We start from the raw sequence: 24157 nt of genomic DNA, 5'->3' as shown, positions 1-24157 counted from the left end.
TCTATTTTGCATGACTAGAATGCATCTTTTTGTTGTTTCTGTAGTTAAAGAAAGAATGTGAGTCGAGTTACGAATTTCTGGGTCTATTTTCAATTTTGCTTATCTTATAACATAGCTACAGTTATGCAAGTTTTTCTATTTCCTGTATCATCATGTCCGTTCGGCCCACTTTGTGTCTGTTGATTTTGTGCACCATTTGCGACACTTTACACTAGAATTTCATTAATCCCCTGTTCGGCTTTGTAGACGTTGTTTTAGAATTAAAATTTAAATGCAAATGAAAATTTAACAAACAATTATGCTTCCAGTTTCTTCGATTATGTTTCATTTTGCAAAACAACCAAATCCATTGACTACAGTAAATTGTACTGTTACGATAATATAACTTAGATTTTATGTTAGTGTTTAGAAGCAATTTACAGCATTTTAAAGTTCAAGAACAGAGCATCTTTACTTGCTCACTTTGTAAATCAGCTTCACTGTTATATTTTCATTCCAGACTACATAAAGAATGCAAATATCTTCCTAGTTAGCACTTAGCACGCCTTTTACTTGTTTTATTCTCCTGTTGTAACAAACAGGATTTTTTATAGTTAAGGTTTTGCAAATTTAAAAAACTTGAACACTTGATCCATGCACGAATATTTCTTTCATTAGAGCTTATTATCATAAGGATCCTAAATAATTTTTTCAACTAAAAATCGTAAGAACCGGGTTTATGTGGCGTTCACATTATTTGGCAAGTGGGCAAACGAAACCCTTTCATAATATTAAGAGCATTATCTCAAAATAGCTTCGCCTGTCCTTAATTCCGTAGATAAAGCCTCTTAATGGCCATTTGTTATCGAGGATTTTGATCACAAATGTGATCATTATTCTGCCAAACGAGGCACCAGTAATTAAGTGAGCATGTTTTATATTTTTAAATTTAATTAATTCTCAAAGAAAAAACATCCATTGTATCGGGCAGCAAACATCAAGCCCGCAAGTAAACTGTGTAGAATCTCTTTGATAAAAAGGGAATTTCGCTGCTTGACTGACGGACCGTGAATTTTGTAATAACAATAATTTTGAGTCGGATGATTGAAACCGCACTGATTTATCTGCGAATTAGCATTTATCGCGTAAGCCCTTTTAAATTAATCAATAAACGAACCACCATATACTTGAGCATAAAATATTTTGCAGCAAAAATGAATCTATTCCTCTTGCCACTACTACACACTTAAACAACACGATATGAGTTGCGAAATAATAAATTATTAAAATCGGGGCGTGATTTTCTAAACCGAATCGAATCTAATGGCTGCGATTGCTGCATTTTTCAATACGGACGACAATGGGTAAGTTGAATTTTTCTACTAACAATAAAATAGTCTTGCTATTCAATTTTAGTGAGAGATTGACAAGTGATTAATTTTTTCCACATTCAAGGCCTCATATTATTCATCGAAATTATCAAGGTCCACGATTGTGGGGTTTACCACTAACACTTTCCTAATCCCAAAATTACTATTGGTATAATTAAAATTTAATTAAATGAATATTTCATTCAAGCTAAAAACAAAGAAAATATTTATACTTGTTGTAAACAGAATTGAAAATTAATAATGCATTAATTGTATCTATTTTCCATTCATATCCGTTGGCCATATGCGAATAGGCCTTTCCTATTATTGATAACGTGTCACTAAAAATAATAGTTTATGACCAAATAATCGAAATTATGGCCAGTTCATGCATTTCAATTTAATTTGTAATGTAATATCGGCAGAAGGTGAGTCACAATTTATTTGCAAACATTTTTTGCCCACGTTATATAAAATTACTGCATTATGTTTGTGTTTATTTTACGTAATTCATGCGAAAAGCGCGTGTAAAGTGTAATGTTTCGTCGACATTACCGTATCCATGTTATGCATTTATCCGAACAGTTGCCCCCAGCCATTTAAGAACCGTTTAAAAATCAATTAACTAAGTGTGTTTGGAATTTAATTGGGCACATGAATTATTATTTTCAAGGGAAAGCTGCGAATGAAAAATGATTATTCAAATGTTGCATGAGATACGAGCTAAAAAATTATTTTAAATTCGTTGTGGGATGTTGCAGGCCCGCTCTATTCACAACGCCCACCGGATTATGTTGTCTCTATTCTGGCACCGAAGGTTGTGAAAAATTTCTGCTAATTAATAGATAATTAGCAGTTGAACCATTGATTGCGGTTTTGTGATTATTAGTAATAAACTGGAGCGAACGCAACCAAAATACTTATTTGTAGCGCCTAATAAGAGAAATGTGTTGTGCTTTTTTGAATACCCAATGGATTTGGGAATATGAGCGATTGTTATCGTTTAATTTTTCATCAGAGTTCAATACGGTAGAGTGTTCCTCAATCAATTAATGGCCAGCACCTGCGTATAAGTGTTTTTTTCGTGTCTGGAGATTTGTTTGAAAACACCTTCATTTATAATAAACTCGCGCAAATTCAAAGCAGCTGCGTCACATTTCGCAATTAATCGCTGCTTTATTCGCAGGCACTTGAAAGCCGAACTCCAAAACTTGCGAAGAAAGGGCGCTTTGCGGCCGTCGGCTGATTGGGACAGCACAGGGCCGGATCCTGATCGATCCTGCGGCCGCTGTCGCGTGGAATTGGGTCGAGTGATCAACCGAGGGGCCTACTGCCCGGCCTGTAGACTGAAAGTGTGCAAGGGATGCAGGGAATACTCATTAAGGACAACCGACTGGGTCTGCACCGTCTGCCACAAACACATGTAAGTCGCCCCGAATTGGTTTATTCTCCGACTAGATTAAAATCAACCGAACGTGAGCTCGTAATTCATAGATGCACAAATGCCCAGATCCAATTCACTCCCGTCCACTCGTGCGTGGGGGCATTTCTCTTTGAAAGTGCGGTAATTAAGCGCGGAGGTTCGGCAAGAAACAGTTTGGTTTTTGTCGTTTTTAATCTGATCCTCTTCGGGACAAAGTTCCAGGAGATTGGCTTCGCAACTAATGACATCGCAGTCGGGTCGAGTGATTGACTTTATCTGATCAGTGTTTCTATTAGTTTTGATTGCGCATTAAGAACTGATACTCACGGATGCCGGAACGTTGAATCCGCGGTTGAGATCGACCATAAAAAAATCGTAAAAGCCGCCAAACATCCACCTCTCGAAAGCAACACTGACTCTGCTCACAGGATAATTGCATTGTGCGTTCAAACATTCCTCGGGATAAGTGTAAAAGCTGCCTTCCCACTCGTTCAGAGTAATAAGCTCTGTCTATAAGAATTAATCCTAGATTAAGAATGGATGCAAGTTTAGTGAAACAACTTACGTAATTACCGGCTGTAATCAGGACGCCGGCACTAGGAGGATGCCCTACACCTTCAAGTATCAAAACGAGATTTTCTGCTCCCGTGTTATTAACTCGTATAAAATTAGCGCTAATTAAAGTGAAATAAACACTCAGAAGCACAATTCTAATGAGCGGCATTGTTGCTCCCTTCCGAAAAATGTATTAAATATCGGTTTCGTTTCTGTTTATATTTATGATGATAAGTTAGTTATCTAATGGGACGATTTTGATGATAATCAATTTGACGCAAGTTTTCTGTTTTGCATTATTTGCTCATATTATTGTTTTCTCACCGACGTTATGAGACGTTCCCAAAAACGGAGGTGTGTGGGCTAATAGGCATGTTCTACGAGTCAAAAATTAGAAATTATGTGCGACATGCGCTCGTTCTGCACACCCACTTAATTTTGTAATAAGTTAATAAGTGAATAATTTCCGTTTTAATTATAATATGGAATAGGGTCTGGTAAATATTACAGTGCTTTAGCTTCCAATAATCGACTCACAATTTCCATTTATGTGAGGATTGTTTTTTAGTCTTTTAATTAAAACAATGTATGCAATAAACTATTGCTGTTAATTTCAAATTTGAAATTTGAGTCATTTATTTAGCTGCGAAAAAATTACCTTTGATGAAAACATTTTCCAGAATTTAACAATTTGTAGCTAGTAATAATAAACTGTGAAAAATGTTGACCACTACCACAATGCAAATAAAGGAAGCGGCATTTTTATGATGACAAAGAGTCTTAATGTACACTTTTGTTGTGGCATATATGTCTGAAATTTTAATTTATTTATTCAGCATAAAGGTGTCAGGTTATTTAAATTAATATTTAAAAGCTGTTCTACATTTTCCATTAAAATAAAAAAAAGGAATCACAATTTTAATGATATGATAATACTTTTCCCCACCTGAAAAGTTAAATTTGCTTAGAAAATGTTTCTCCAATTTAGTCGTGTATGAAAATAACTTCAAACGGGCTAATAAAGGCGCTCAAATGTTTGTCATTATTTGTTATATTCTGCAGGTTTTATTTAAAACGGGTGTGTTTAACTGTAAGTATACAGAAAACTAAGAAAAGATATCATTAAATGCGTTGTCAGGTAAATGAAACCGCAAGAAACCTTTTATATTTTTACTGCACAAAATTTAATTGAATGCTATGGCGGGAGTTTGCCCTTCTAAGGTTCAGCACCAGCACATTAACTTTATGGTTGTATAAGAAACATAATTATTTTCCCCTTTAATTGTAAAATATAAACGACAGAGACATTTCTGCATGAAGCATTTTTAAAATTTTACATTGATAATCAGTAATTTTATAAATTTCTGTGTTCTGTGCACGACAATACAAGGTTAAGCAGCGACACAATTATTATTTTTCTCTAAAGTGTTATTATATTTTTGCCCTTGGCAAACTTATTTTTAATCGAGTTGTCGAGAAGTTTTTTTGTAGAAAGTATGGTCTCAGTATTGACTTTAGGCAAATAAAAAAAAAGTTATGTTTGGTGTATATTGGGTGTTTTATGTACAATAAATCTCGAATTGTTTGCGTGGTGAACGTTTAACCCCCGAAAGTGATTAAATAAGCCGGAGCCTTGCAGGTGAAAGTGCTTTTGTGGTCATCGTAGGCGTAACTGTACGCATCAGGACACCTGTCTTTGAAAAATTTGGGATAATTTTCGGGCCAGCTTGACGATTTGCACGTGTCAGGTGTGCCGAAAGCCCCGCGACAGCAATACTGATCGGTATGAAAAGCATTGCAGGCTGAATTACAAGCAATAACCCCGTTGCCATTTCTGACTCTAAGTTTCTCGGGACAAACATCGTTCAGTCTGACTTGACAAGCCACTTTCTTGCAACTGTATCGACCCCCATCCCCTTGTCCTCCCAGCGGCTCGATCTGTCACAATTTCCACATCAACTCCGAAAAGGGATAAATAAAATATAACTTACAGCAACCATGATATTAAACCCATCAACTAACGAGACGTCGTAATAGTCAAGCCCTCCCCATCCTTTAAGCGTTATTTCCGCCAAGGAAGCGGGCGGGACGCCTCCTGCGCCGTTACATTTTAATTTATTTCCGCAGTCTCCTGTATCGCAATGATTTGTACCGGGATTACACCAAGTCCTTGCCCAGAAACGACCGGCCCAGTTCGCCGCTGCGTGAACTGAAACCTAAAAGATGATTAGTTTGGGAAAAAAATATTCAAAGGGTGTTACGCGTTTGCCCGGTTGGAGAACGAAACCCCCTTCGCTTAGATGAGCGTGGCCGGGATTCCCTTGAATTCCGACCCAAATGTCGCCACCCTCTCGATTGAGGATTTGAAATTCCACCCCAAAACAAAGTTTTAAATATGCGGTTATCAGAAGGAATTTAATAAACATGGCGTGGCTGTTGTTTGCTTTTATCGATGTCTAGTGAGCGAAAGATTTGGCGAGCGGGATCTTATATAGGTAATTGTTGTTGACTTCTTGGAAGGTCTAGTTATTACGGGCTAAACCCATCACAACATGTATTATCTCTTGTTTATTAGATATGTGTGTTTTCCCACACTGTCGCAACTAGATTCTTCTGATAAAGACATTTCCTCGTAAAGATCTATGCTTTTTATTATCTACCTACCTCTCCCACGTAGTTGGATTTATTCTTAAACAGGTATAATAATTAAAATATTGGTATAAATGGATGCATATTAATAAATTTTAATCGAATTTTTGAAAATCCAATCTACTTTTTGTTTATAAATTTGTTTACAAATAAATGTCAGTCAACTGATAATTCAAATAGTTTATCATAAGGCTATATGAGGGCAACTTTAGTAAAAAAGGATTAAATTATATCTGAAGAAAAAATAGCATTTTTGGGGCGATCTAGTGCGAAGAAACCTCACAAACTAAAGGACAAATAACTAAAAAAATTTACAATCATAGAAATAAAAATAAAGTATTAACTAAAAGCAAACGCTTTTCTGGCTGATTATCATTATTATTAGTTTTTGAGGTATAAATAATAAATAATAAAACAAAATTATTTAATTTTTTAAATTATGCTGATGTGTTATTTACCAAAGAATTAGACTCCTGGGTATTTTTCTTCGGTTAGATAAATTTCTGGGAAGGGTAATATGTTTAACTTATTCCGAGTTTATGTTTCTTAGGATAATAAGACTATGTACATAATTTTTTCCATAGGAATTTATTAATTTCTGTAACGGATAATTATAACTTAATTCCAAACAAAAATATGCTAAATATACTAAGAATTCATTAGATACGAGTATATTATCCACCTAATATTTATTTTATATTTTAACCAAATAACATTTTAAGTTACGTATAAACAGGTGATTGTAAAACATTGTTTATGTACTTTTTGGATAAATTTTACATCGTCTCTTGTCCTTAACTTCACGGTAACCAATGCAACGATATTTTGTCGTAAAAAGTGGTGAAAAAAATTAATCAGCAACTGAACTAGTAAAGGTAACTAAATAATTTCCACTTAATTTTCTTACTCTACGTTGTCTAACGTAACTAAATAAAAAAGCAACTCGTAACAATAAAGGGTAAGATCTCTCGTCGGTCTGAAATAATTCCAGGCATTTGTGAAGTTAAACATCAAAACTCGCATTCTTGGGCTTTTTATATGACACTTACATTGCACAAGTATTTTACAAAAATTATGTTGACCTACTGCACTAGGTAACCGTTACTGTCGCCAGACGATAGTAACAGATATAAATTCCTGATTGCTTGTAACACGGATTTAAGTCTATTTTTTATTGTAATTTATTGCCCACACATTAATTTTCTAATTTTTTGATTCACACAGATAAAAACACATTGTTTGGTACGATATCTTTATTTATAATTTTTACATTTTAACCCAAAGTGACGCGGTACTTTTCGGCCTGGCAAGTGAAAGTACTCTTATGGTCATCATAAGCATAGCTGTAAGCATCAGGACAATTACTCTTGAAGAAAGCGGGATAATCAACAGGCCAGTCGGTCGATTTGCAAGTCTCTGGAGTTGAATGTTCCCCACGACAGCAGTACTCATCGGTGTTGAAAGCACCACAAGCTGAATTGCAAGCAATAGTGGCGCCTTCACTATTGATCACTTTAAGTTCTTGGGGGCAAATATCAAGCAGATTGACACCACAAGCACATTTGGTGCAACTGTATTGACTGCCATCTCCTTGCCCTCCGATTGGTTCCATCTACCAAAAATCGTAGAACTTGTCCGATTCTCCCATAAAACAACTTACAGCAATTTGGAGATTGTAGCCATCGACCAAAGAAACATCATAATAATCGATCCCTCCGTACCCCTTGAGGGTAATTTCTGCCAAAGAGGCAGGAGGAGCACCCCCAGCACCCCCACATTCGACTTTGTTTCCACAATCTCCAGTTTGACAATGCTGGGTGTTTGAGTCGCACCAAGTTCTGGGCCAGAAACGACCAGCCCAGTCTTCCGCAGCTTGCAGTGTGATCTAAACTAGAGATAACAACCGAATAAAAAAATTAATCCTTACACTTTGGCCCTGATTTAAAATCGCTCCACCATTGCTGAGGTGTTCATGGCCGGGGTTTCCCTGAACTCCCAACCAAACTGGACCACCTGCATTGTTGACGATTTCGAATTCAACGGCTTGGGCCGCAGTAACTAAAGCAAGGACTGGCACAAAGGCGTACATGTCGACACTATGAAGACTGGGTTGTTTACAGTCCATTATATAGCCGTCTTTATCGGATTTTTTTAATAAATCTGGAGTACATGAGGTTCCTAAGTACCTGCTACCTTAATATTTCCGCCTGATGCGTATTGGTTTCGAGATAAACTATTAGCTTAGTAACAAACTATTGGCCAGATAAAAGACGCACCGGTTTTGTCCTTTGTTATTTATTTCTTGAGACTTCCATGAATATGAGAAATTTTTATTTTAAATTTAATGTAGAGATAATGAGAGTTTTCTACATATTGCTGCACAATTTTTACATGTATTTTACTTAAATAACTTGAAAACATTAAAGTAGCCTGTAAAAGTAAAATGATTATAATGTTTTTTGACGATTTCCACTCTACTGGAATTTATTTATTTATTTTTTCAATTATTTCTGGTTTTTGTATATCGTACGGAAGCACAGATTACGTCTTCAAGTAAGAATACAGACATAAACTTAGAACTGAAAATTATATTTTCTCAAACTTGAAACTCTCTTAACATACCGGATTACGATTTTTAGCTTTTATCAGTTATGAAATCGCAACTAAAATTGTGCTAGTTTTCGAATGAGTTTGTTGGACTGGTGATTTTTATTTATTAATTTTCTACGAAATTTCGAAATTTGCTTCAACAGAGATAACAATTTTTTATATCAAAAAGTCACATAAGTGACACTTTATGTATATCTAATAACAAGGTAAATGTGTTACTTTATTGAATTAAATACATAAACCCAAAAAATAGTAACTTTTGCCTACTTTATGTGCCAAAGCACATAAAATACGAAACTCAAACATTTCAACAAAATTATTTATTAATGTTTATTGTAAAGTTACAATTATTTATTTGGCTGAAGAATTTTACTAGCAATATCCTTTTTATTTTTTAGGGATTCTTTTATGTAACCCTCAGCTATGGACGTAGAACGCCACTTTTCATGGCGTTTTAAAGTGGTAATTCTTACTCAGTTATAGTTTTCTCATTGATATTGTAGTTTTGTTTGTTACAATTTAAGTACTTGTTTGAAAAAAGTGCATATTACGTTCGCCAGTCAAACTGCAAACCTTAGCACATAGCGCCTAATTTTTGCTCTTAATAGTATATAATCTGCTATAATTTGTCACATAGTTACGCTGTTTGATTATAATCTGTTTGTCTCCACAATCTCACCTTGCAACATTTATTGTTTATGTTTCGTGAGAACGTAAATAAAGGATTAAGAAAAATAAGAGATACGATTTTTACTGAGAAAATGTTTTATTATTAAATAAATGAGTAAATATAAAACGCTTAACCGAAGGTAACACGGTATTTTTCTGCTTGGCAAGTGAAGGTACTCTTATGGTCATCGTAAGCGTAGCTGTAAGCGTCAGGACAATTGCTTTTGAAGAAAGCTGGATAATCGACGGGCCAATCGGACGACTTGCAGGTTTCAGGCGTGTTGTGAGCGCCACGGCAACAGTACTCATCGGTGTTGAAAGCACCACAAGCGGAGTTACAAGCAATGGTGTAACCTTCACCATTGATGATTTTGAGTTCTTGTGGGCAAATGTCGAGGAGATTTACACTGCAGGCACATTTGGTGCAACTGTATTGGCTACCATCCCCATGTCCCCCAATTGGTTCCATGGCAATTCGGATGTTGTAGCCATCGACCAAAGAAATATCATAATAGTCGATACCTCCATACCCTTTAAGGGTGATTTCGGCCAAGGAAGCTGGAGGAACACCGCCAGCACCCCCACATTCGACTTTGTTTCCACAGTCTCCGGTCTGGCAATGCTGGGTGTCGGGGTCGCACCAAGTCCTGGGCCAGAAACGACCAGCCCAGTCTTCTGCAGCTTGCAAAGTGACCTAGACCTAAACAATAGTAAAAACATTTTTGCGACTTGTTAAACTTACACTTTGGCCCTGATTCAAAATCAATCCACCATTGCTGAGGTGTTCATGTCCTGGGTTTCCCTGAATGCCCACCCAAACAGGGCCACCTTCGTTGTTGACTATTTCAAATTCGACGGCCTGAGCCGCAGCGATGAGACCAAGAAGAGCGAATGCGAACATTGTGGAACTACCGACTCTGCATTTTTTCTGATTCTTTTATAGCTGGATTTATCTGAGTCCTTTGCAAACTTTCAAGTAGGTACTTGAAGATTTCCTCCGATATTTATTTTGGTTTCGGAGATAAACTAGTTGTCACCTGGTAACTAAAATATCTTTGATTTATGTCGTAATGTTTTTATTTGTGTACGCAAACAAGACTGTCTAAAAAACTAATCAAGAAGTTGGGCAAATTAAAAAGTTGTAAATTCTCATGTGAAAGAGAGAATTTGGCAAAATATCCGTTTGGGAACGTAAATCCATCACTGTATCGTTTTTTTCTTGTTACGTTTGCCGGGATCATTTCGGTCTTTTATATTTTATTGGGAAACAAACATGCACCCAACTGTTCTAGAGTTCGTGTCATGATTTTTTCAAACAAGTTGTTTTTAATAATATGAGCCTGATCCTACTTTTATTAGGCAGCCACCAAGCTCTTTTTATTACCTGTAACTTAATCCAAGGATTTTCTCAGAAAGAACAATTTTTACGAATATCGAATGTTGTTTCTTTGATATTTTATTCAAAATGCTATTTGTAATGTTTGCTAAATTCAGGTTGTTTCTAAAAGTGTATCACTTCGGCAGTCCCTTGGGATACCACCACTCCGTTTCAATTTTCGTATTTCAGCCTAGAGCGCGTTGCAGAAATAACATTGTTTTTTATTTGACACCTAATTTAACTGTTAAATTGCTTTACCACGTCTCTAATTTTGATTTACGGCGTGGAATGCGGTTTTAGAAAATCCCTAGCAAAACCGAGGCAGTGTATTGTTGTTTCATTATTGTGCAATTTGGCTTTTACAGTTTTATCAGTCGTACAGATACCGAAAATCAAAACACAACCACTTCAAGACCTATTTTTCGTAGCAAATATTTCGCTTTGCTCATTTCGAAAACTTCATTATTTGATCAACGAGATAATTAAATTTTAAATATTAAAGTTGCCAAAGTGAATATTTTGTCTTTCCGGCGAAATAATTCTAATTACAGCTTAAACCCAGACAAACATAAACTCCCCTGCACCGTAACTCAATTTATCGATTTGCCAAAGAACCAATATTTATTGCTATCCAAGCTTATATTTTATTTATTGTTGCTTTTATTGAGATTTTCTGTATGTTGTCAATTTTTTTCAGGGAAATCCAAGCCGCGTCTGGTGAGTGGATGAACGAGTTCGTGCGAAGGCCCAGCAGGAGACGGGACAACAGGGTTTATGTGCCGGCTGCTGACATCATCAAGCGCACAATACGCCGATCATGGACCATCTCCAGTTAGTAACAGTTCTTGTAAATCATGACCGGTCAAAAGTAGAAAAAGATATTGCAGTTTCATCACGACAAACATCGAAAAGTTATGAAACAATATTGTTTCGAACAGATACAGAGTTTAATCAGATTTAGTTGCTGAGTTGGAAGTAAAAAGTACAGTTTTGTCTTTGTCTATGGCACAGTGGACCTTTTATATTTTTCATTATCTGATCGATCGCTGCTGAAAAATAAATTCTTTTCAGTCCGTCGCATTTAAGCCCTCCACAATCAATTAAACATCTGCATGCATAAGTTTATTTCGGGCACAAAACAAGTCCCATGCCGACCCTAATTGCAGAATCATTAAGGCGATTACGTTTTCATATCCTGAAATTGATAAAAACTGATAACATGTGAACGTGTCGAGTGACTTTTAACGGGTCTCCAACTGATTTCATTTATTGGTAAATAAATACATGAGTTCGGTTACTAAGCACTAATTTTAACTGCACTTCAATATCTATCACTGAAGTGCTTAAAATAGTTAATGTGACACACCAGGTTCAGGTTTTATTTATTTGATGCGAACATGGAAACAATCGCTTTGATTTGATCAAAAATATCTCATTCAATGGAATCAAACAAATTGCTGTGCCCAAGTACATTTTGCCTGAAAGGGTCTTCGATTTAAAAGAAGTAGCGATCCGATAATCACGTCTTAGGGCCTTGATAAGTTTTTTCTTTAAATATTTTAGCACTGGCTCATTTTTAGGCGAATTATCTGTAAAATTTTCCAACAATCGTTGCTCCTGTTCTTAATAGGAATGACTCTCTTTGTGCTATTTGTGGTCATTTCAATAGGGAAATGTTTTTTAGACCCGACCCCTCGCTGGTCGGCCCTGCGCGGCTCCCCCGAACTGCGCCCTTACAACAGCCTGCCCCGGGGCCAAGACATCAACAGCTACCCCTCGTTAGCGCTCCACAAAGCCAACAGCCAGGGCTGCGACCGGCCCAACGAAGTCACCTCATCCCCAGCCCGCCTGCATCCCGCCTGTCGCCGCACTCAATCCGAAGACGTTTACAACGAACGACCGAACTCACCCCAGAAACCCTCCGATACTCCCGACACCGCAACCAAACGACCGACTCGCGTAAACCCGCTGATGCGTTTAGGCGAGAACAAACAGTCTTCGCAAAAAGCGAACAAGTCTCCTCGGCGAAAATCGCAAGCGAAGAACGAAACGCCCGAAACCGAGGAGGAGACGAAGAAAAGCGCGGAAAAGCGCGTCAGCTTCGACAGCAACGTGACGGATAATGCCGAAGAGGCGAAAGGACAGAGGAAACCGTCGCTGAAAGAGGAGGAAGCGGCGGTGCCTGAAGTCCATTTTGCGAAGGAAGAAACAACCCCTGTGGAGCTGTGCGATATCGAGCCGCTGAGTGGCACCGTCTTCCGGAAAGTGACGGTCCGGAGAAGGCGTCAAGATATGAGGAAAATACAAACGGTGGATACAGGTGAGTCCTTGCGCCTGATTTATTTTGTGGGAATGCTGCTCTATTTACTTGAATACAAAGTCGTTTCCGGGTGTAAAGGTATCAGAACGCGGGACAATAACAACTTTGTTGTATTCGACGGTGATGGGGTGTATTAATACTTGTGATAACACGCTGCTTTTCTTTGTGGGCTGGGTAGAGCTTCCCTTCTGACTCGTCTTTCTGGGCTATTAATAATCATTTTCATCGATTGCTCCGTTTGGAAAATTAGTTTTCATTAACTGGAATATTTGTGTGCGCAATGAAAGCGTCTACTAATTAATGCAGCAATTTGACACTATTATAATACAATAAATTGCATCTGCTATTGTATTGACTCCATATTGTCACCCCCGATTCCTGATCAGCTTTAAGTTACCCGCTCTCTTAACATTTATTGTCACAGGGCTCCACAAGAAAACACAGTAATTATTAAAAACACATATTAGTATAGATAAACATTATTATTCTTCCACATATTTGCATGTTGTAATTCAATTATTAGAGTTATTGTGATTTTGCATGTGTTATTTAAATAACAAACATTTTGGTAGCTATTTACTGATATTTGAAATGTTAAATGCATTTTAAACAAGATTTATTCACTTTTTCAAATTTGCATAATTTACGTTTTTAAAAATAATGCATTTTTTGTTTGCATTACGTCCAGGGTGAAACGTAACTGCAGGTAGGTCGAAGGCGTTCTAGCGCAGTTTAAAATTGTCTTTAATTTATGGTCAAAAGTATCATACGTAGAACTAATTTAAAATGTGACAGTTTAAAATTACGTTTGTTTCGAAGTTGGCGGAAAATGCTTTCGTATTGAGTAACCGGAAATTAAATTAAAACTTTTGTACGTTATTGGCGTCGAGGGAGCTTATTATAGGTAAAAGAAAAGACGTTCTTATTACGCTGAAATGTGTTTTACCTGAATTATATTAAGAGGGTGTAAAAACTTTCATCACCATTCAGCAATGTTGGAAAATACGTCCATAATTTGAAAGAGCTTCAAAGTTTGGGGTAGTTTATTTATTAGTGCACTGGTGTGTGTAAAAACAACACATATTATAAATATTTACTTTCTATCGCTTGATGAAGCCAAGCAGTGATCCTGAATTAATTCCCTAATTTATTAGCAAGCCTTGCTTCTATGCAATTTAATATGCAGACTTCCATTATAAATGTTATAATAAAGAAAAAACTCTGTGCGAGTACTAACAAGAGTTGTTTTATTTTACAATATTATACGTTACAGCAACGTTGGTTGCATATGCTTTATTGCATACTTACCGGACTTTTCCTTAAAAGGCCGCTGACTTCTATTCAAATTTGTTAAATAATATTATCAATATTAAAATAATACACGTATCACCAGTTTATTGTGCAAGTCTGTATTTATATTTTATTATTGTGTTAATTTATCCAAAACCAACAATTTTAGATTCATTAGAACTGTAACAAAACTCTAATGTTGCGGTCATAAATTTTAAAATGTAATTAAAATCGCAATGGGTATCTAATTATTTATCAATACATAAAGTCCGCTGTAACTGTACAGGGGATTTACATCAACTAATGGAATAATGTCGCAAAATTATGAAGACATAACTCTGAGAAATATGACGGATCATAAAATAATATGCCTAGCACTATGTGGATAGGTAAGCGATTTACGACATCCTATCAACGAGACAATAGTGCATATTTAATGGATCGCTGTACTCAATGAACTTTCGACGTAACATCGTACATTTTAAAGCAACAATTTATACGTACTTGTATTAAGTAAGTCACATTTTTTTGTTTTTTGATTGGAACAAATGGTTCAATATTTATCTTCAAACAAGAGGTTTTTCAAAAGGAATTTTTAATCACAGCTGCGATTAGTTCTCTAATTTGAGGCAATTTGACGAGTTAAAAGCTCTGACATTTGAAAAATAAACTCTGAATTGCAACATTTCAATTTGTTATTTTTATATTTATCTGTTGAACTGACCAATAAAATTTAACGAGTGTTTTTTAACTGATGCTAGTTTTTCGTATAAAATTTTTGTGATGTAAATGATGAAGTTTTTGCCTTTTATTATGTGTTCGCACACAATGTTTTGGAACCTTTCGTTTTACAACAAAGGGGATTCACGTGTGCTTTACTGGTTGCGTTGATGAATTGTTTAAATTGTAATAGCGGAAAAAATATCTAAGATAGGGCCTTTGTTTTGTGACTGAATTCTACGAACAATGCGTTTTAGTATTACTAAAAATAAATACATTTAAAATATGATTCCATTGTTATACACTGTATGCTACCTATTTAAGAATCACCCTGTCTAATATTTTTAAATTGTACGTTCCTTTTAAATAAACGATAAAGACAGTACATTATTCAAATTATTAGATTCGCTTAAATTACAAGTAAATGTTTTTGTTTATTTAATTTTATTACGAAAACAGTAATAAACTCACTACGAAGCTGTTGACTTCTGTCAAATATAAAGGCCAATAGTAATAAAAGATTATTTATTACGTAACAACAGATAACCTCATGGCATTTCAAATTGTTATATTTTTATTATTAATGGTTTAAAATTTATATTTTGTAGTAGCTGTAAAATATTTTTATGTAAATATTTATTTAATAATCCTCATGCACTTTTTACGTGTAATATAAAATGTAATTAGAGTTATCCTTAGAAAACTATTTACAAGCCAAGTTTTCGTAATTTTAGAAATTTTATACTGAAACCAAAAATACCATAGGCTTTAAAAATTGATGTGAGCTTTTGTGAATATTTTTATCCCTATCCTTCTAGTTTTTTGAGTTTCATAAAATTAAAAGAAAATGCTTTCGATTTGTTTTTTAAAGTTTTTGTTATATTTGGAGCTAATAAAAAGTTTCTTTTAAATAAAATGTAATTTTTTGGAAACTATAATACATGCAGAAACAGTTGGTACATTTGAACGAATTAAACAAAAAAGGGGTGAGCCGTATTTTCGTCACAGGGTCATCGACTGAATTCCCTCGTCCTGTTTGATTTTTTTCAACAATTGTGATTGATCTTAGTACCGATGAGATTTTAGCGAATTAAGAATTTCAGGGTTTTTTTAATCAGAGAGAGAGATCGTGGTGTATTTTTTATTTTTGAATATCTTTGTATTAAAAACTATTACTCGCAAATACATATTTATTTCTGCTGTAGACTGATATTTAAAAATAAATCTGTGGTTTTCTACTATCCAGGCATAACACTGTCATTACTTTGGTTAATGAGGGTCTACGTCTAAAATATTCTGTATTCTCCATTCGAAATAACACCATTATGCAGCTGCATGTTGTTTGTGCGTACTTTAACCCAAGTAATTTTTCATAATAACCGCATTTCCTCGCATTTTGTAAATACGTCGGTGATGGGTGCGCATGTTTTGTGCTTCTTTAACCGTCTCGCAGTAGAAGGAGGGTGAAAAGAAAAACGTATCGGCCTAACATTATGGAGGTGTGCTCGTACTGGCTATCTGCATATGTCCATAACAAGCGCCCATGTGCAAGTGGGCGCTCGAAGTGGTGGAGGCCGCCGACTCTAGACCGTTTTATGTATTCTGAGAGTGTGTATCGTGCTTAGGTTGGCGCAGAGGTCCCGAAAGCGATCTCTTCGACATTCTTCTGCCGGAAGGAGACGATTACAAATTAGTGTTTATAAGCTCGGATAGTTCTTCTAAAGAAGAAGACATCGACGATAACGATAGCTCGTCCACCGCCTCCAGTTTTCCCATCGATGAGTGTGACTGGGATTACTTCGAGCCGGGCAGTGGGGCGCGTCCTGTCCTGAACTGGGGCTCCCCCTTCGGGTCCCCCATCGTCTACCGGCGGTCCCGGGAGTCTGACACCGGCACCGACGAGGACACCGCCCGTCTGGACTCCCCGGCGTCCTCCCGCGATGACGAGCTCCTGGAGCAGCTACGCAGCGACCGCGCCATGGACGAAGTAGCCCTCCAGTGCGTGCACCAGGTGGAGGAGGCGGCCAGACAGCCCTGTCAGAGCTGCGGCGCCCCCACGCAATATATTCCGATCCCGGTTCCGGTGCCGATCCCGTTTCCGGTGCCCTGGACGCCCCAGGAGGCACTGGTGCTCTACGGAGCGGAGCAGAACGCCCGATTACGGCTTCCGCGCAATTTACTGGCCCTTATCTGGCCCCTACTGAACGCTGCTGAGTCCGCCCCACTGCACTCGCTTCTTCGGAGCGATGCCAGTATGCCGGCGGTTTCCGAGCAAAATAGCGAACAGCCTCCCGGACCCAGTGATGAGAAAAGCACCCCGGAGGAAGTGGAAATTTCCGGGTACGTCGAGGCTGAAACAAGATGTGCGTCCTCCTCGGATTCCTCAAGTGATAGTGACAGTGATAAGCCACGTGTGCACCGGGTCTATAACGTAAACGGGGGTGATAGTCGATCGAGTGATGATGCGCTGCCTAGCAGCAACGTAACGAGTGATTGCGACGAAGATGACGGCAGGAATTCACACAGTTCCGTGCGTGAAGATGACATGTCGTCTTCCGGCTCGGCTGATACCGACAGTGATGACACCGGAACGGTGGCCGACCAAAAACCTAAACGCTTCTCACGCACGTTTGTGGTCAACAAGAACGTCTCCTCCTCATCTAACGAAAGTTCGTCCAGTAGCGATGACACCTCCGATAACGACACCGATACAGAAATGGACTGTACGGTAATACTGACCAATATTAAACACCTGAGTGAAGATGTAGTTTACGAAAGTAACGGCGAAAATCCCCCAATTGAAACGACGGGCGATAAAAACGATAACGATAACTTATCCAACTGTGATAATCTCCAAATAAACACCACCGAAGCCCAGCAAACGCCTCAAAATTTGGGCGAATACGCGTCTTCGAGTCCGGGTTTGTCCGACGTGAGCGCCGAGTCGCTGAATTCGAGCGACGTGGAGCAGGTCCGGAGCTATGAGGATGCGAGTCCGGTGGTAAAATCGGAAGTGTCGCCAGGCAATGACCACTCCGGTGAATGGAAAAGCAGCGCGGGGATCCGGTCTAGCGAACCCGTTAACGTAGTGGGGGAGTCGGTGAACACGCGCGGCGACGGTGAGCGGGCAGGTGCGCTAGTCACCGGAGAACCGGACTTTTGCACGTCACGTCATGCCGCTCGCTACACTAGCCTCGTCATGATAACACAAGAACCCGCCCCTTCCTACCAGCAGGTCAGCGTCATCACGTCCGACACCACCACCCTAGTGCCCGACAACGACGTCATTGTCAGGCACACCAACTGGCAGGAGAAGAGCGAGGACTTCCCCGAGGGACGACCAGCTGGTAAGAGCCTGACATCATCCCAACAGTGGCGCATTCACCTAATTCGGGGCTCAAAGGCTTACAAACTAAACGTAATTTTCGGGAGCAGGTGCAACTTGCAATGTGTAAAATACGAGTCTTAAAAAAATACAATACAACATAATTTATAATTTCGCTTTTAATCGCAATAAAAATCTTTAAATTTCGCTGCTCTAAAGTAGAAAGTTCAAACTTTACGGAGATAATGTTTCTTTGGCACATTTCAACCAGAATGTTAAAAAACGAAGAAGTGTGCTCAAGTTCAAGAACAAGGACAAAAGGGTGGATAAAACACAATTGTTTGTTTCTGCAACTAGAGATTATTGCATTGTCTTTAAAAAAAAAATTCCGGGGACATTCGGTCTTTTAAATGCGCCACTGTCGGCACGACCATCCGCCTCGAGATCTAACCACTAAAACAAAGAAATCGTCATGCTGGTTAGACTGCAGTCACGCTTTTGCTTCCAGATAATCAGAACCAACATGGAGAGAGCGTTACGGTGATAACTGGCGGCGAGACCCTTTCAGCTTTCGAGGAGGGCTTGGCCGATGACGATTCCTGGGTCGAGAATCTAAGTCACGACGAAGACGATTCTCCGACAGACGACTCCACCTCCGGAGAAGAAGTTACTTTGACTTGTTCCGCAGCTATCGATCAAGAAGATGAATTGCGGGGTTATCACCGCTCAGCGATCGATTTTACTTTACACACAATAGTCGAAGAGAGCTGTGAGGAAAGTGAAGTGGAACAGTCGCTAACTAACAAAGACCAAAAACCCACTTTAGCGACAGACCTAGAAAAGTACTTCTTCTTCCGACTGGGAGATGGAACGACACAATCGATTAATTCGAACCGCGAAGATGCCTTTTCGGAAACGAGCAGTATATGTAGTGAAGGGTTGGATTCGCTAGGTGGGTCTGAAGAGCCCCCGCAGCAAAGCGATGCCGATATGGCTGATATGGCGTCCTCCCGCCTGGAGAAATATTTTCTCCACGGGTTCATGGGTTTTACTGCCGGGCGGAGAGATTCCGATGGCAGCGTTGGGAGTGATAGTGAAGGAAGGCCCAGTCCCGAGCAAAGGCGCAAAAGACTGGTCAGAGCTCGAGGAACGGGCAGATCTCATTCATCTTCGTTAGATAATTTATTAGCTAATCCGGACTTGTCAGGAAACGACCAAACGAGTGAAGTACAAAATTCGGAAAATTCCTCAAGTTCTGACTCCGACACGTACGACGAATCGAACAATTTTGAAAAGTCGGACGGTCAGTTTGACACAGTTAAGCGAAAGAAAGGCAAAAAACAGAAAAATTCGAACTCGGTCGATGACTCCTCCAAAGGTCTAGAGACGACACAAGAAGTTAACGAGATGGAAAACGTTTCTGAAGAAGATGAGGAGGGTCATAAAACACCGCAACCGGAAATTTTACCACTACCGTCCAATTTAACTACTAATAAAAACCAGCAAAGTAGAGATAGCGGGTTTATCGGCAGCTGTGATGATTTACTAAAAGAGCAACGCGAGAATAGTACACCCGAATTGCCAAATAAGCACGAGTTAAAATTAGAGTTGGAGAATATCACCGAAGAGAAGAAAATTGATGGGAAATACACGCCCTTGTCGACCCCTCCGGCAACATCACTGACACGGAAAGATAGTTTTAACAACTGGAGTTCGGACGAAGAGACGAACCTAATGATGTGTAAAATGAGACAGTTTTTCAAATCAATGGTGGCCAACTCTCAGTGTAACGCGTCTTCCAAACCTACCACCCCCACACTAAACTCGCGTGCCTCCCCTAAACCAGTTCCTAGTCCCCGAGTGAAAAATCGGTGCAAACCCCCGCAGTTAGTGTATTTCGAGAATGAATTAACAAGGCTGATGAAAACAGTTCCCGGTATACGAGACGATCAAGTTCGCGAAATCGTAGAATATTTGAGTAGTGAGGACACTTGGAGTGATTCGTACGATTCCTCCGACTACACCAGTTCGGACTTGGAAGGAACAACCACCAAGACCGCCCTCCAGCAGCAAATCTCCGACAGTTGTAAACAAATCATCAACAAGTTCGACACCGGCGTCGACGACGAAGAGGGCGACGAAGGTGACGGAGGAATTGTCGATGAGTCCCACGGTTTGAATCGAGAGACTGCCTTCGTATACCAAAAATTAGTAGCGTCGTTTGAGAAAATGGCAACTGGAGACAACTCCGACCATAACACGTACACGCCACATAACTCACCGCCTCTCATCGCCAAGGTTATGCATCACATCGGAAGTCGATTAGTCGCCTTGATGCATGAAGTGTCCAGTGGGGAAAGTCACGCAAGCAATAGCCCGAAAACGCGCCATTACCACCGACGGTTGCAACAGAAACTGTCCTCAGCTTCGACCACCACAACAGAGGACGACGACAGCACCTCCGATAGCAACCTCCCGGACGCTCTGGGACACCTCGAGGAGACGCTACCGCCGTATAACCTACTACCACGGAGTCGTTCCCACGACCTCCTCGTCGGCGAATCCAAAACCCACCACCAGTCCAGCAGCGGGGTGTCGGACATCGCCGAAGAGCGTGGTGAAATAAGTGATTGTGAGCGTTTCAGCTGGCGCGGTAGTTTCGAATCGGCTTTGCTAGCCACCGATTCCCGAAATAAACTGTCTTTGCTCGGGGGCGAGGGCTCCGCTTCCGCCTCGGCCCTCGCAATCGCTGCCAAGCGCCGCTCAGCCGGCGATCTCCTCTTTAGCCACAAAAGCCTCAGTCGGGAGCAGCTAGACAGGGTCCGGAGCTGTGGCAGCATCGGAGGCGCAAACAGTGAGGATAAGCTATGGGTGGCTTCCACCACCAGACCAACCCGCCGAAGGTCCAGTGTCCCTGACGCCACGTGCGGGTCGGGCGGCTCGGCAGACGGGGAAGATGACGATGAGGAGGACATTGAAAGCAGGTCCACTTTGCCCAGGAGTTTGCAAAGTGGGGCTGCGACCACCAACTCCCTGCCCCGTCTTCCGACCAACACCCCACCCACCAGCATGCAGAAAGCACAAAGCATGTACCATTTCCTACCACCCAATGCCAAAAGTGCCCGGTATCGGCCGCCGGGGTTCAGCAGACTTATTACCACGGTTCCTAAACGCGCGGTTTCTGCTCCGGGGTTACAACCGACGCACCAACGACGCGGTCGACGATCTCAACAACACAATGTTCCTAGTGGTGAGTCATAGTTTATCGCTATTTTGTCACACTTCGTGCGTAACTATCTTAGCCAAAGGGAGAACTTGATTGCTTTTGTGCAAAGGTAATGATGGGGTCAGTACAAACGATTTTATTACGGTGTATCAACGCAAATGTGATTTTCGTCACTTACTATTCAATTTTTTTACAATGCACTGAATTTGAACAGACGAAAAATTAGAACTTAGATTGCCCATGAAGAAAGACCAGCACGTGCTTGGGGCATCAACCTAGCCAAGGGCAACAAAGAAATTAAATGGAAACGACTAAGTAGCTTTTCATTTATTATTCCTATGGCTGAAAATATTCTGCATCTAATTGTATGGATAATAATCTTTAAGTCCGCCATATGAGCACATGTGGTAGTATAAACATATAATATTTTGCAATTTTATTATATCAATGGGGATTATCTCCTTATATTGCCAATTGATAAAATAGTTTGTAAAAATAACTAGGTATTATCTAAAATAGGTAAATTTTTATTTAGTATATTCCGTGGCGAAGCGAGGTAGGTTTCGGGGGTTCCACCCTCTCAGAGCAAATTAAGAGAACAGATATTCATCTGTGTTGTGTGTAGGCAAAGTCCTCCAAAACTGTGTTAATCTTTCCATGCAATGGAAGAATAGGCGCCGTGTTTTTTCCTGTTGTGCTATTATAATGCGTTATGCAATGTCTATATCTAGTCAATGGCAATTCTGCGCTGTCCCATTTAGGGTAAAATAACCCTGAAACCCAATTAGGCGTTGCCTATGACAGACTCCTATCCCTTTTGTTGGCATTTACTGCAGTTTACGTTGAACGAAGTTATGATTTATTCATTTTCCCGTTGAAAAACAAATTTGGTATGCAAAATATGTTAATTATTATTTATTATTTCATCTTCACCTACTTGTTGCAATAATAATTTAATCAAAAACCCGCACGCAGCTCGTAATTAAATTATACATGCAAACCGATTCGTTGTGTGCAAGTCCAGTCGCTCATTCTTTTCCAACTTTTACTCAACAAAGTGAAAATATGTTTTTAAGGAATTTAATGTACGTGGCGTTTCCACATGAGTAAATTGATGAAATCATCAGCGAATATTCACGAAGAGTAGTCCCAGTGAGGAGTTACCTATAATGCGTTTTCTTTCAAGCCTCTCTAATCTGACATGTGACACGCATTAAATAAAAAACTAAGACATTGCTACAAACGGAATTAGATTCCTGAGCAGATACGCGGAGTTGACGTCAATAACAGTTTGAAATTTTTCAACCAAATGTATTTGTTGTTATTTGCGTTTGCTGGTTAAACAATACGACACAACGTGGCATGTTTAAACACAAACAATTAAAACGTGTAACTTCGGGGTCAACGCTTGAAATGTCAAGTTGTAATGTTCTGTGAAAGTACGCGACGTTGCTTTATTGGTCATGTTTGTGGCAAAAATAACATTTCTGTTTTTGGCCCCGCATTGACTATCTGTCGTTGGCAGTCACTGAAGGTGAAAAACATTTGCCAAAATGCCACTTTGTTGTTGGCATTTTTAATAGGTCGGACACCTTATTTTATCATCCCACGGAGTGATTAAGTGGATTCTATGGCGATCGTGTTACACGGGTATTCCCAAGAATTTTTTTCATCCGATGGTCAAGTATTTTTTGTTCGGTGAACAAGAAAGTACTTTTGTCCGCAGCTGCTGTAACAACCAGGTTCACCCGGTTCAAAGTTCAAGGCTTGTTCATAAAATTTACTGTTCATTTGTACCATTCTGGTGTAATTTTAATAAGAAACGTACGCACACATAACCGTGAATGTACCTTGTCCAATTTGTAATGCTAGTCTTATTCGCGTGGGAATGGGCAAAATGTTGGTGCTACAATACAAGCATAATGAAAATCGTCCCACTAAGAAACAAGTCGGAAGATGATATTATGGAACAACTATTGGCTATTGCGAGATAACGCTTACATGAGAATTAACTAAACGAAACTGTACTTTAATTATTAGTCTACCATCTCCACGGATGTTGCTTGTATGATTTATAGACACCTAATACAAGCTGTGGAGAAATTGTTTTTTTCGCCTCCCTGTTAATAAGACAGTTGAGTTTTTTAAGGCCAATGCAGATTTCAAACTGGTCAAAAAACCTACTTTATTCGTCAATAAATGGCAACATTTTAGCTGATTGGTTTCAATCAGACTCAGTATAACCGTCAAATTTTTAAGTCCTTGACCCGGATTAGCCTTAATTCTGCACTTAATCTTCGCGTAGTCGACTTTCACTTCTTTCTGCAGTGTTATATTAATCGTTTCTGCGGCGTATGTGGGAATATAGAGTATGTCATTCAAACTGCAATTTCTGCCACGAAGACTTACAAGAACCGCCCAAAAGGTGTTCCGTTAATTAATATCAGTTACCACAGCTGGAAGCTAATAACTTATCGATAACTCGTGGTTCGCTCCAAAGCTCCAACGAAAATCTGTTGTTTGACGCAACTTTCCGTCACAGTTAAATGACTAGATAAACTGGTTAATTGGCTCATAAACCGAAGGTTTTATTAGGCATTGTCCCAAATTTATTGCGAAATAGGACGTCCGCTTATGGTTTCT

At 39.2% G+C, this 24157-nt stretch overlaps 5 protein-coding genes across 9 annotated transcripts in view; 1 reads left to right on the top strand and 4 right to left on the bottom strand.

The window, feature by feature from the left end:
• Nucleotides 1-24157, top strand: part of LOC664073 (uncharacterized) — a 37517-nt gene that overhangs the window by 5630 nt on the left and 7730 nt on the right. For 2 of the 5 annotated variants that reach the window (XM_970090.5, XM_015985085.2), the window contains exons 2-6: nucleotides 2536-2772; nucleotides 11331-11464; nucleotides 12318-12953; nucleotides 16589-18310; nucleotides 18797-21538. In XM_970090.5, the coding sequence (XP_975183.2) occupies nucleotides 2536-2772; nucleotides 11331-11464; nucleotides 12318-12953; nucleotides 16589-18310; nucleotides 18797-21538 (5471 nt within the window). Of the gene's footprint in view, nucleotides 1-1188; nucleotides 1344-2319; nucleotides 2379-2535; nucleotides 2773-11330; nucleotides 11465-12317; nucleotides 12954-16588; nucleotides 18311-18796; nucleotides 21539-24157 lie in introns of those variants that run through there. The other 3 variants (XM_008202977.3, XM_064356433.1, XM_064356434.1) reach the window with 3 other exon arrangements.
• Nucleotides 2778-3587, bottom strand: LOC664043 (uncharacterized). Its single transcript, XM_970063.5, has 3 exons — nucleotides 3338-3587; nucleotides 3100-3282; nucleotides 2778-3048 (listed from the first exon to the last, which is right to left on the bottom strand). The coding sequence occupies exons 1-3, from the start codon at nucleotides 3494-3496 to the stop codon at nucleotides 2815-2817; spliced, it is 576 nt and encodes a 191-aa protein (XP_975156.1). The 5' UTR covers nucleotides 3497-3587; the 3' UTR covers nucleotides 2778-2814.
• Nucleotides 4862-5807, bottom strand: LOC663483 (uncharacterized). The gene is made up of 3 exons (XM_963631.5): nucleotides 5589-5807; nucleotides 5319-5543; nucleotides 4862-5265 (listed from the first exon to the last, which is right to left on the bottom strand). Exons 1-3 carry the CDS (start codon nucleotides 5751-5753, stop codon nucleotides 4927-4929), a joined length of 729 nt encoding a protein of 242 aa, XP_968724.1. The 5' UTR covers nucleotides 5754-5807; the 3' UTR covers nucleotides 4862-4926.
• On the bottom strand, nucleotides 7212-8116 carry LOC664054 (uncharacterized). Its single transcript, XM_970073.4, has 3 exons — nucleotides 7904-8116; nucleotides 7637-7861; nucleotides 7212-7588 (listed from the first exon to the last, which is right to left on the bottom strand). The coding sequence occupies exons 1-3, from the start codon at nucleotides 8099-8101 to the stop codon at nucleotides 7250-7252; spliced, it is 762 nt and encodes a 253-aa protein (XP_975166.2). The 5' UTR covers nucleotides 8102-8116; the 3' UTR covers nucleotides 7212-7249.
• LOC664063 (uncharacterized) lies at nucleotides 9334-10186 on the bottom strand. Its single transcript, XM_970082.5, has 2 exons — nucleotides 9998-10186; nucleotides 9334-9949 (listed from the first exon to the last, which is right to left on the bottom strand). Exons 1-2 carry the CDS (start codon nucleotides 10154-10156, stop codon nucleotides 9386-9388), a joined length of 723 nt encoding a protein of 240 aa, XP_975175.1. The 5' UTR covers nucleotides 10157-10186; the 3' UTR covers nucleotides 9334-9385.

This window comes from Tribolium castaneum, chromosome 4 (genome assembly GCF_031307605.1).
Source record: "Tribolium castaneum strain GA2 chromosome 4, icTriCast1.1, whole genome shotgun sequence".
In the NCBI taxonomy this organism is placed as follows: Eukaryota; Metazoa; Arthropoda; class Insecta; order Coleoptera; family Tenebrionidae; genus Tribolium; species Tribolium castaneum.
This window is presented reverse-complemented; position numbering and strand designations above follow the sequence as displayed.

What these genes read in the sequence shown, in the direction of transcription:
- LOC664043 (XM_970063.5), bottom strand. Translation starts at nt 3,496, where the DNA reads ATGCCGCTCATTAGAATTGTGCTTCTGAGTGTTTATTTCACTTTAATT. An exon ending in TGATTACAGCCGGTAATTAC is followed by an intron (nt 3,283 to 3,337) that starts GTAAGTTGTTTC and finishes TAATTCTTATAG; the next exon opens with ACAGAGCTTATTACTCTGAA. An exon ending in GATTCAACGTTCCGGCATCC is followed by an intron (nt 3,049 to 3,099) that starts GTGAGTATCAGT and finishes AACACTGATCAG; the next exon opens with ATAAAGTCAATCACTCGACC.
- LOC663483 (XM_963631.5), bottom strand. Translation starts at nt 5,753, where the DNA reads ATGTTTATTAAATTCCTTCTGATAACCGCATATTTAAAACTTTGTTTT. An exon ending in TTCTCCAACCGGGCAAACGC is followed by an intron (nt 5,544 to 5,588) that starts GTAACACCCTTT and finishes ATCATCTTTTAG; the next exon opens with GTTTCAGTTCACGCAGCGGC. An exon ending in GGTTTAATATCATGGTTGCT is followed by an intron (nt 5,266 to 5,318) that starts GTAAGTTATATT and finishes AAATTGTGACAG; the next exon opens with ATCGAGCCGCTGGGAGGACA.
- LOC664054 (XM_970073.4), bottom strand. Translation starts at nt 8,101, where the DNA reads ATGGACTGTAAACAACCCAGTCTTCATAGTGTCGACATGTACGCCTTT. An exon ending in TTTTAAATCAGGGCCAAAGT is followed by an intron (nt 7,862 to 7,903) that starts GTAAGGATTAAT and finishes TCTCTAGTTTAG; the next exon opens with ATCACACTGCAAGCTGCGGA. An exon ending in GCTACAATCTCCAAATTGCT is followed by an intron (nt 7,589 to 7,636) that starts GTAAGTTGTTTT and finishes GATTTTTGGTAG; the next exon opens with ATGGAACCAATCGGAGGGCA.
- LOC664063 (XM_970082.5), bottom strand. Translation starts at nt 10,156, where the DNA reads ATGTTCGCATTCGCTCTTCTTGGTCTCATCGCTGCGGCTCAGGCCGTC. An exon ending in TTTTGAATCAGGGCCAAAGT is followed by an intron (nt 9,950 to 9,997) that starts GTAAGTTTAACA and finishes GTTTAGGTCTAG; the next exon opens with GTCACTTTGCAAGCTGCAGA.